At 48.7% G+C, this 12363-nt stretch overlaps 1 protein-coding gene across 2 annotated transcripts; it reads right to left on the bottom strand.

Annotated features, from left to right (window-relative positions):
* Positions 1-3190: 3190 nt before the first annotated feature.
* LOC102745279 (solute carrier family 41 member 3) lies at positions 3191-12349 on the bottom strand. 2 transcript variants are annotated; one of them, XM_081810761.1, is made up of 5 exons: positions 11244-12339; positions 8203-8349; positions 5403-5547; positions 4171-4250; positions 3191-3497 (listed from the first exon to the last, which is right to left on the bottom strand). In XM_081810761.1, exons 2-5 carry the CDS (start codon positions 8345-8347, stop codon positions 3478-3480), a joined length of 390 nt encoding a protein of 129 aa, XP_081666887.1. In that variant the 5' UTR covers positions 8348-8349; positions 11244-12339; the 3' UTR covers positions 3191-3477. The 2 variants fall into 2 exon arrangements, with proteins under 2 accessions (XP_081666887.1, XP_081666886.1); XM_081810760.1 differs by having other exon boundaries at positions 3191-4250; positions 11244-12349.
* Between the last annotated feature and the right edge of the window lie 14 nt (positions 12350-12363).

Here is a 12363-nt window from a genome sequence, read left to right as displayed (position 1 = left end):
TGAGGCAGCATTACCTTGATCCCCAAACCAGAGAAAGACCCCATCAAAAAGGAGAACTACAGACCAATATCCCTGATGAACATGGATGCAAAAATTCTCACCAAAATACTAGCCAATAGGATCCAACAGTACATTAAAAGGATTATTCACCACGACCAAGTGGGATTTATTCCTGGCCTGCAAGGTTGGTTCAACATCTGCAAATCAATCAATGTGATACAATACATTAATAAAAGAAATAACAAGAACCATATGATCCTCTCAATAGATGCAGAAAAAGCATTTGACAAAAGTACAACATCCATTCTTGATCAAAACTCTTCAGAGTGTAGGGATAGAGGATACATACCTCAGTATCATAAAAGCCATCTATGAAAAACCCAGAGCGAATATCATTCTCAATGGAGAAAAACTGAGAGCTTTTCCCCTAAGGTCAGGAACACAGCAGGGATGTCCACTATCACCACTGCTATTCAACATAGTACTAGAAGTCCTGGCCTCAGCCATCAGACAACAAAAAGAAATCAAAGGCATCCGAATCAGCCATGAAGAAGTCAAACTCTCACTCTTTGCAGATGATATGATACTTTATGTGGAAAACCCAAAAGAATCCACCCCAAAACTGCTAGAACTCATACAGGAATTCAGTAAAGTGGCAGGATATAAAATCAAGGCACAGAAGTCAGTGGCATTCCTATACACCAACAACAAGACAGAAGAAAGAGAAATTAAGGAGTCGATCCCATTTACAATTGCACCCAAAACCATAAGATACCTAGGAATAAATCTAACCAAAGTGGCAAAGAATCTGTACTCAGAAAACTATAGAATACTCATGAAGGAAATTGAGGAGGACACAAAGAAATGGAAAAACTTTCCATGTTCATGGATTGGAAGAACAAATATTGTGAAAATGTCTATATTACCTAGAGCAATCTACATATTTACGGCAATCCCTATCAAAATACCATCAACTTTTTCCAAAGAAATGGAATAAATAATCCTAAAATTTGTATGGAACAGAAAAGACCCCGAATTGTTAGAGGAATGTTGAAAAAGAAAAGCAAAGCTGGTGACATCACAATTCCGGACTTCAGGCTCTATTAGAAAGCTATAATCATCAAGGTAATATGGTACTGGTACAAAAACAGACACATAGATCAATGGAACAGAAGAGAGAGCCCAGAAATGGACTCTCAACTCTATGGTCAACTAGTCTTCAACAAAGCAGGAAAGAATATCCAATGGAGAAAGACAGTCTCTTCAACAAATGTTGTTGGGAAAATTGGACAGCTACATGCAGACGAATGAAACCGGACCATTTCCTTACACCACACACAGAAATAGACTCAAAATGCACGTGCAGCCCCACCGCTCTGGGTTTCAGTCCCAGGGACTGCCCTAAAGTCTTTCCCTGATGCTACAGATGTAGTGAAAAGAAGCATCCAATGTTCATAGCAGCAATGTCTGCAATAGCCAAACTGTGGAAAGAGCCAATATGCCCTTCAACAGACAAATGGATAAAGAAGATGTGGTCCATATATGCAATGGAATATTACTCAGCCATCAGAAAGGATGAACACCCAACTTTTGCATCAACATGGATGGGACTGGAGAAGATTATGCTAAATGAAATAAGTCAAGTAGAGAAAGTCAATTATCATATGGTTTCACTTATTTGTGGAACATAAGGAATAGCATGGAGGACATTAGGAGAAGGAAGGGAAAAATGAAGGGGATGAAATTGGAGGGGGCGGATGAACCATGAGAGTCTATGGACTCTGAGAAACAATCGGAGAATTTTAGATGGGATGGGGATGGAGGGATGGGTTAGCCTGGTGATGGGTATTAAGATGGCCCATATTGCATGGAGCAAAACAATGGTGTTATACGAAAACAATGAATCATGGAACACTACGTCAAAAAATAATGATGTACTGTATGGGGACTAACATAACATAATAAAATTAAATTAAACTTAAAAAAAATAGTCTCAAAATGGATGAAAGACCACAATGTGAGAGGAATCCATCAAAATCCTAAAGGAGAACACAGGCAGCAACCCCTTCAATCTTGGACACAGCAACTTCTTGCTAGACATGTCTCCAGAGGCAAGGGAAAGAAAAGCAAAAATGAACTACTGGGACTTCATCAAGATAAAAAGCTTTTGCACAGCAAAGGAAACAGTCAACAAAACCAAAAAACAACTGACAGAATGGGAGAATATATTTGCAAATGACATATCAGATAAAGGGCTAGTATCCAAAATCTATGAAGAACTTATCAAACTCAACACCCAAAGAACAAATAATCCAATCAAGAAATGGGGCAGAAGACATGAACACACATTTCTGCAAAGAAGACATCCAAATGGCCAACAGAGACATGAAAAAGTGCTCAACATCACTCCGCATCAGGGAAATACAAATCAAAACACAATGAGATACCACCTCACACCAGTCAGAATGGCTAAAATTAACAAGTCAGGAAATGACAGATGTTGGCGAGGATGCGGAGGAAAGGGAACCCTCCTACACTGTTGATGGGAATGCAAGCTGGCGTAGCCGTTCTGGAAAACAGTATGGAGGTTCCTCAAAAAGTTGAAAATAGAGCTACCATATGACCCAGCAATTCCACTACTGGGTATTTACCCCAAAGATACAAATGTAGTGATCCGAAGGGACACATACATCCCAATGTTTATAGCAGCAATGTCCACAATAGCCAAACTATGGAAAGAGCCTGATGTCCATTGACAGATGAATGGATAAGGAAGATGTATATATATACAATTGAATATTATGCAGCCATCAAAAAAAATGAAATCTTGCCATTTGCCATGACATGTATGGAACTAGAGGGTAGCATGCTAAGTGAAATAAGTCAATCAGAGAAAGACAAGTATCATATGATCTCACTGATATGAAGAATTTGAGAAACAAGGCAAAGGATCATAGGGGAAGGGAAGGAAAAATGAAACAAGATGAAACCAGAGAGGAAGACAAACCATAAAAGACTCTTAATCTCAGGAAACAAACTGAGAGTTGCTGGAGTGGGGGGTAGGAGGGATGGGGTGGCTGGGTAATGGACATTGGGGAGGATATGTGCTATGGTGAGCACTGTGAATTGTGTAAGACTGATGAATCACAGACCTGTATCCCTAAAGAAATAATACATTATATGTTCATTAAAAAAAAAAAAGATTTTATTTATTTATTTGACAGAGAGACAGTACAAGCAGGGGGAGCTGCAGGCAGAGGGAGAAGCAGGCTCCTTGCTGGGTGAGGAGCCCAATGTGGGGCTCAATCCCAGGACTGCGGGATCATGACCTGAGCCAAAGGCAGATGCTTAACCAACTGAGCCACCCAGGCATCCCTGAAGCATGTTTCTACAGACCCAGAACACCAGGGCCTGGGACCAAGTGAAGTGTGCAGTAAGTTATCATGTTTGGTTCCTCTCCTGACTGGCTCGTCCCATTTACAGATCCTTATGAGAAGCTGGGGACAAACCAAGCTTTGGTTAAAAGAGGGTCCTCACCATAAATGCCCACAGGGTCTAAGCCTAAAAGGTGAATCAGTGAAATGCTGGGTGAAAGACAACGGGGAATGGAGGGGATTTGGGCAAACGGAACATCATAAGTCCTATTTCAGTGGCAGCTGATTCTCACCTCACCGAGAATGTAAATTCAGTACTATCACAGCCTTGCTTTTTAAGGAGAAAACAGAAATCCAGATTTTTATGTGCAAATGTCTGAGTTTTAAATGTCACCAGTGAATCTAAGTTTAAAAACAAAACAAAACCATGAGAAGCCAACACCCCAGTTCTGAAGGCCACATTTCGTCTGCAGGAGCCAGCAAATCCTGGCTTAGACATGGTGTGCCTTCAACAGGTGGGATTTAGCTCTGCGGGAAGGCTCAAGTCTCCGTGGTGACTAGGAGGAAAAGGGTGTGAGCTGGTGGAACAGTGGGCAGGGCTTTCTCTCCAAAGGTCTCCTTCCACCTGAGAAAAACCAGTCTAGCAGCCGCTGCCCAGCAGAAGCATGGCCATGGCTCTGAGGGCCTGGGGCCGAATCTCTGAAGTCGCTGCTGTCAGATCGCACAGCCCTGGCCCTGGTGGCCAGCACAGCCCAGCACACTGAGGGCCCCAGGTGACAGTGCTGCCGATACCTACCACATATGATGGGAGTAAATATGGCCATGCCTTGGTACTGCTGTTTAGAAATAGTTTTGTTCAAGATGAGCCCTCCGAAACTGGGGAGAGAGTAGAGGGCAAATGGTTAGTTTACCCTTGTAGGTGACCTGGTACACCTCTATACAAAATGTTTTATCAGCCTGCCTTCTCAGCTTAGCAAACACTTTCCTGACCCCTACACAAAATATCTGTTGTAGCCAAGCTGGTCTCCCCAGTGTCCTCTGCACTATGCGCGCTCACTTCTCCACCTGTATTCTGAGCCTCAGCTGTTCCAGAAGACCCATCAGATAATGTCAGCTCATTAAAAACAAATGACAAACTCCCCTCCAAGGCCACTTAGCTGGCTGGGCTCTGCCACGTGACCCATGCCCTGAAATGTAACTGAAATGCTAGTTTCCTGAGCAGAAAATGGAACCTGCACGAGTATCGTCCCATGCTGCTTGTTCTCAGAGATGCCACAACAAGACCTCACTCCCACCAGCCCCTGTAGTTTAGCAAAGGCTGCCCTGCCGCTACAGCCCTGAAAAAGTTAGACTGGTTTGTATAAGGAGCCCAGGAGCTTTCTGGAAGCAAAGACACCTAGTCCATAACCGCTTCTCCCTGAGATTCAAAGTTAGGAAAGCACCTCAGAAAAGACTGGGGTGGCCGCTGTCCAGGTCTACCAACAGAAAGGGCTCTGGAGGATCAGGTTTCAAGGGTAGAAGACCTGAGATGAGCTGAAGGGCCCAGGGCCAATAATCCCTCAGCCTCCCAGGTCCCACTGGCAGCCATGCTGTAGAATGGTGTTCACAGAGGCAGGTAAGGGGCTCCCTACAGCCTAAGCAGGGGTCCAGGCCAGTGAGAGCTCTGGCAGCACAGGAGTGGGAGACCCAGTGTCCTGCAGCGCCACGAGGGGGCAGGGAGCGGAGGCACTAGCGCACTCATCTGATGTTCCCAGGTTGGCTCTGCCTGGCTCTCTGGTGCTCCTGCAATTGTAAATAGGGCTGCTCTCAGAATAAGTAAGGCCTAAGGTTCCTGGTGAGAGGGAAACAGATAAAGAATAAAGAGGTATGACTCAACCAGCACCAGGACTTAGTGGAGGAGCCCACAGCAACCATGAGTGCCGCCCTCACTCCAGAGGTTCTGCGGCTCTCAGGCCACTCTCTCTGTCCCCAGAAGCCAGGGGTGGTATGTAAAGGGAGAAGTTGGCGGCAGCCCTCACTCATGCTCACCTGCTGATGACCATCGCTAGGATGATTGGGAACCACCCAAATTTCAGGATCTTCATGATGGGTGGGTTCTGCTTGGCAATGAGGACCCACACGGGGATCAGGGCCATGAAGCCAATACACACCAGCGGCATCAGGTATCGATTGTCTGTGGGGAGAGGGAGGGGATGTGTGCCAGGGCACATGAGCATGGCCTGGTGGGCCATGGCCTGGGTTGCAAAGATGAGGGGTGGGCTGAGAGCTAAAAGCGCTAGAGGTCTGAGGAGACACTTCTGTCCCCAGCAGCTTAGAGTGGACCAACCTAACATACCTCTCAAAGAATTTACCATCTCATGAAGCAACTGGAAAAGCTCCTCTTTGTCCTCAATTCCTGTCACAGTCCCCTTCCCCTCTCTTTTTTGCTATTTTCCTGACATAAGTACCCTCTTCCATCTCCTTCCATCCCAACCTAATTATTATTATTAATGGTGGCATTTATAGGATTGTGACCATGGGCCAGCACCGTGCTCAGCACTTCCCAAGCACAAACTCATTTCATGTTCTCAACTACCCCTCAGATAGGCATATGAGAGACTACAGTGTGAAGAGGTGGCCCACGAGGACTCGAGCCAGCATGCAGAAATCAGGGCTAATGCCAGAGTTAACTAATGATGCCAATCCTGCTCCTGGCTGAGGCCAGCCCAAGGTGACCTCCTTGGCATCCATGGGTCTCAGGGCCCAGAACATGGCCAGCTTTGCAGCTACTCATGCCCGTGTCATTTTCTTGCACTGGTGTGAGCCATGAAAACACACCTGGATCTGGGACACCTGACTGTACCTGGGGTCCGGCCAGGGCCCAACACACACCAGCACCATTCCCACTCACACTCTTCCTGCTTATTCTCTGTGTGTCACCTTCCAAATGCACACAGAACAAGACACCAGATTTCTCTAGAACTGTCCTCTCACCCCCTAGCCCCACCTCCAAAGGGCAGGCTCAAGCTCAGGGTGGTGCATGCCCTTCTGCAGAGTGGGCCTCAGCACTCAGAGGCGTGCAGGTGGGTCTGTGCCCAACACCCCCTTTCTCTGAGTAGCATCATTAGGAGAATCTCCCACTTGACTTTCTCTGCACTAGGCAATTACAGTCCATTCCTTTCCTTGAGCAACTACAAGGAAGGGCGGGCCACAGGTGCCCATGGTGGGCTCCGGACAAAGTGCTCCATGGCAGAAGTGGCCAGCCTCTTCACCATCCCAGGAGATGAGGGACAAGCCCAGCAAGCTCTAAGCAAGTCTCAAAGGCTCTGGAAGGCAGCAGCCTATAGGGGCACTACTTTTGGGACAGTTTTGCAGTCCAGTTGTTCTAGAATGACTTGGAAGCCCTGGCAGAGGTTCCACCTCATATTTTCTCACCACCATGATGAGCACATCCCCCCGCATATGCTTGTCTTCCCAACTGCACTGACAGGTGACACAGTTGTCAGTAAAGATTTATCCGGTACACGCCAGGCCCAGTGAACCCCCCAAGCACACCCAAGGTGTAGTCACAGTCTAATTCAAGAGATGGACAGCCCAACACTACTCAACGGCTAGTAAGTCATGTGTTGAAACGTGCACTATTTCAGTAGGGGTACAGCAGGGTGGAGAGGAAGGGTCTAGGGACACCTATAAAACTCCATTAACCAACCCATACACAAATCTTATTTTAAATTCAGTTTGGTTTAAAAGGAAAATTAGGTCATCTTATTAGATCTTCACTGCCACTTACAGGAACTTTGAGAATCTCCCAACCATTAAACATTGGTGGCAAGCATATCCCAGGGTGGCAAGGAGCCAGGCCCAAGGCTGAGAGGGAAAGTTTTCCAGGGCCTGAACACTCTAAGTGGCAGGTACTCTGTCAGTATGCTTCAGATGCCAGCATGGAGATGCTGGGTGATCTCTCATGGTCCTGAGTCCACGTTCCCATGGGGCAATGCTAAGCCGGAGCTTCGATGCAGCTGTGCCTTTGTCCAGGCATTTCCTCCAACGCTCCCCACTGTCCTCTTCACCATCCGCACCACTCACTGATGCCACCTGCCCCCCCAGCACTCAGGGTTGTGACCATGCTCAGAATCCACACTTACTAGATCCAAACAACTGCGGGTGGCCAGCTTAGATGGAAAGTAACAACTGTGACACTCAGAGGAGAGTGGTCAGCTGTGGAAACCCAGCAGGTGAGAACCATCTGGCAAGGGGGATGCTGCCTGGCCACACTGCCCAGGGCATGAGCAAACCTCGATACTCCCAGGACACACCTGGGGAGACCCCTGGTGGAGTCAGGGCCTCTAGCCGTGAGGGCCCGTCATACAAGATGTGTGCCTGTCTCCCTCGGCTGCTGACTAGGGCACCAGGCCACCTTCTGAGGAGCCCTGGGCTCCTCACACCTGTGGAGGGACGATATGCTGCTGCTGCCCATGGCTGTGACACTCCTCCTTGGGAGTCCCTTTCCGGGTGGTTTGTATGTGTCCAATGTGAAATGCCTTCCCATGGAGCTCTGTTAGCCTCCAGTCCTCCCTGGCCTCCTCGTGCACCCCTGTCCTAAGGGGAGACAGACAACGAATCTGTTGACCCAAGTGGTTGGGAAAGCTTCAGGTACCTGCTAGGGAACACCTCAAATCTGCTGAATGACCTCAGGCTTTGCCTTGGGAAAAGTAGGATTTCTGACCCCACGACAGACCCCATAAGTTCCTTTCTGTGTGAGCGGTGCCTGGTCTGAATGCTGTGGGCTGGGTGCGGATGTCAGACCCAGCCCTGCTTGTGGCCCACCCCCTTCCTGGGGCACCCCTACCTTTGTATTTGTAGAAGAAGCTGCTGACAAAAGCCAAAAGGGACAATGTAGTGAGGTCTCCCAGGCTGGCAGCAATAGGCGTGGCAATGTTGTCTGGGTTGAGCCCGAGCTTCCGAGCGCCAATCACTATACAAACCATCAGCATTCCTGCAGACAGGAGACAGAGGAGACTCAAAGCACAGGATGAGAAGGTGGCTGCGAGGCTGCTCAGTAATGCCTCGATCCACACAGACCAAGCCTGGAGCCAGGCTGCCCTGACACTCAGTTTCACTGCTATGCTGGAGCCTGAGAATCAGGCTGCGGCAGTGGGAGGTGGGGGGGGCGGGGTGGACCCCTGTGACAGGCTGCGAAGAGCAGCCTGAAAGCTTTGAGGATACACTCAAACCCATGGGGAGATAGCAGGGAGTAGACTCCCGGGCTCCCCACCACCTGGGACTAGACATGAAGCTCACAGCCCCTCAATGCAGGAAAGAGGACTCCAAAACTGCTCTGAACGACAGAGCCCCAGGGGCAGGGCATGGCCTCTTGTGTCCACTGGAGTACCCAGGGAAACAGGTACCTTGGTGGGATTAGCAACGTGAGAGGTTTGTTAGGGGCAAAGCCTGTGAGGGGGGAGTTGCTGGGGGCAGGGGAACCAGGAGAGCCACAGGATGGTGCACAGGGCGTCCAGGGTGGGAGAGGGGGAGGGAAGGAAGGGGAAGCAGGTGCAGACTGCATAAAGTACTGTCAGTGGGGTCGCATCTCTGGGGAACAGGCCCATCTCGGGAGCCCAGCAGGGCCACCACTGGGTGCAGGCAGCAGGTGGCCTCTGCCAGTGGGGCTGGGGGTGGGGTTTCAGGTGCTGCACTGGAGACCTCCCCGGGGCCTACTTTCCATCCTGACCCTGTGCTCTGAGGCGATAGTCGTGTGTCATCCTCTAGCCCTCGGCCACTGCCTAGGACTTAAACCAACAGTGTCGCATGTGGGTCTTTAAGAAGACACTTTGTATCTTGGCTATTGATGTTTTAACATTTTACCCAGTATTCATAACTCTAAACAAAATTATTATTCTCACCTCAATGCCATACTAACTGGCCACAGTTTGTGCCCTGTTTCATGACCAGGTCATAGCTGTTTTCTCTCTTTTGAAATGTCACTTCTAAGTGAAGTTGAGTCTGCACAGCTGGCAGTCTGGTAACAATCCCACAGGGACTACACAGACACCACCAGTTTGAGAGCACCTACTAAAATCCACCAGCACCACCACCACCACCACCTGGCTTTACAGCAGAGTCACGTCGAGGTCACACGAGGAGCCACCAGCAATGTTTCTGAACTCCTACACATCTCTGGACAACCCGGCTATGTCCATGCTGGTGAGCTCCGCCCCCCCCCCCTCGGGGCCTTAGTTTCCTCATCTGTAAAATGGAGAGCTAGGAATGGCATTCTCTACAGGGCCCCACAGGAACAGGACTGGCCTCCTGAATCATCTGATGGTGCTGTTTTCAGAAGAGACTTCATGTCAAGCATCTCCTGGGCTCTAATTCTCCAGAAGGTGTGGCGTACTCGCCCTGCTCTTCCCTTGGCCAGACTGGCACAGGTATCCGGCCAGGAGCACACTCCTACCCAGGGAAGCACAGCTTGTGATCTGCTTCTGGTTTTCTACACTTTTACCCTCCCTCCTGATTATATACACTAGCACAGGAAGGAACAGAATCCACCAAATAGCCCGCCACATCATCTTACAGAACACTGAGCTCAAAGGGCTTTTATGAGCAGTCAGATGGAGGACAGAAGTGTAAATGCAAATCCAATTTATAGTGTTCACTTATTCCTTCTTGTACTTGCACATGGTTTGCAAGAGACACTCAGACACGCAATCCAGAAGAGAACCAGAATAAACCCCATTCATTTAGCAAACATTTAGGAGCTGAAATATGCCTATTTTAGGTAATGAAAATAACCATCAGGCTCTGTACTCACACAGTAAATCCTTGTTGGGCAGAGGAACGGATGGCGCACAAATAAGTGAACAAGAATTTGAAGTGAACAAACAGGACATAAAAAGAAAGCATGACTGTGAACGGGGGGCTACCCTAGACACTTGGCCCTTTGTGCTCGTGTACGGATGTCTCACTCTGTACCAGAATATCAACATCACAGAACGGTGCAGTCACTCCCCAGAGCATCCCCAGCACCGCAACAGTGCCTGGCATGCGGCAGACACTCAGTAAGTACTGAGGAATGAGCGAATGGGTGACATTCTACAGTAACTGCCCGGCCACTGTCGTTGCCACTGTCATGCGTGAGCTCATGTCTGTCAATGCTTATGTCTTCCCACCTTCTGCAGACACATAGGAAGCATCTGATGTGTGGCAGGCAGTGTGACAGGAACAGAACTGGAGAAGCAGGGCCCCTCTCTGAGGTGCTGACATTTTAGCGAGGAGGTGAGACAGAAAATGAATGAAGAAAGTGGATGATTACAGATTTTCACAAGTGCTCTATAAGGAAAACAGGTGCATGGTGCAGAAGAGCGTGGTGGCAGCTGGGGAGAAGGGCGGAGGGTGGAACGTGTACAAGGGCTGCCTGCAGAGATGAAATTGAAGTTAAAACCTGAGCCCTGCTCCCCACCATGACTGCAGACTCCAGATCCCACCACAAGCCCATATGCAAGCCATGCTTGAGAAATGTTTAAAGACTGACTGAATGAGTAAGTGAATGAATGAATGGATGGATGGATGAAGAAATGAATGTGTCTACTGAGCAAAGGCCAGTTCCTTAAACAAGCAGAAGGAAGAGATATGGAGTCAGCAGCTCGCTCTGGCACACACACCCTGCCTAAGAGTGGACTCATCATCCGCCCTGCCCACCTTTAAGGTGTGTCTTGGTAACCCAACAGGCTCTCCCCCAGCCCCTGGCAGGATATATGAGGCTCCACCATTAGTGCTCCCATCTTTCACATCTCAAGGAATTGCAACACAAATTGCTGAGAGCAGAGCACCGAGGAAGGGGGGCAGAGAGAGCCAGGAGGGGGTGGTCACTGGGGTGGGGGCACAGCTCACCAAGGGCAAATGCGGCGAGGAAGGCAGTGATGACGCTGCTGGCACACAGCAACTCCACCTTTGCCACATCTAACTCCTCCCTAGACACAGCGCCCAGCAGCAGGGCGGCCACGGCAGCCAGGAGCCCCACGACGGTGGCCTGCACCTGTCAGGGCAGAAATCAGAAACGTGAGGAAAGGTGCCACTGACCACCATCACTCCTCCCTGGTTTCACTCTGCCTCCTCTCTGACCTTGAGAGGTCAGTATGTCACTCACCACTACCTCTCGTCCCTTACCCTAAAGTCTGCCAAGGGCCCCTCCAACCTGGAAAAAACAAAGACTAACACCTTGCTTCAATCCAACTCCCTTGAAAACTGTTGTTTTCCTGTTCGGCAACTAGCTCAATGCCATCTTGCTTCAGGAAATCTTCATCTTCTACTCGGCCCTTAGCCAAGGGCCACCAGTCTCTTGCTTGTGGCTCCTCCCACGGCTCTAGGCAAAAGTGCTCTCTAGCTATACAGACAACCAATGTCCCCTGCAATGTGGAAACACTCCATGATCCACAGCTACACCTTGGAAGCCTCTGTGTACACTTTCCATCTCTCTCTCTGCCTTCCTTCCTTGGCACTTGCTCTGCATGCTGGTGCCCCCTTTCTCTACATTCTCCCCCATCCCAGCTGCAGTTCCCATTTCATTTTGGTGGGGACACATCTCTGCTGCTCACTCAGGCCAGTACCATGATGTGTCCAGGTCTGAGTATCAATACTGGCACCTGTTATCAGTACAGTTGACCCTTCAACAACACAGGAATTGGGGTGCCGATGCAGGTGAAAACCTGTGTATAACTTGCGACTCCCCCAGAACTTAACTACTAATAGCCTACTGTTGACCGGAAGCCTTACCCATAACATAAAGTCGATTAACACCATATTTTGTATATTATGTGTATTATATACTGTATCCTTACACTTCAGTAAGCTAGAGAAGAGAAAATTAAGAAAATCATAAGGAATCATACATTGACAGTACTGTACTGAATCAACTCTGCATAGGGGCAGGCCTGCCCAGTTCAAACCTGTCTTGTCCAAGGGTCAACTGCAATTCAAATGTCTTTTATTTATTTATTTATTTATTTATTTA

Source organism: Leptonychotes weddellii, unplaced genomic scaffold, assembly GCF_054177405.1.
Source record: "Leptonychotes weddellii isolate Sample4059 unplaced genomic scaffold, ASM5417740v2 HiC_scaffold_3656, whole genome shotgun sequence".
NCBI classification, from domain to species: domain Eukaryota; kingdom Metazoa; phylum Chordata; class Mammalia; order Carnivora; family Phocidae; genus Leptonychotes; species Leptonychotes weddellii.
The sequence above is the reverse complement of the archived record's forward strand: the minus strand, read 5'-3'. Positions and strand labels throughout refer to the sequence as shown.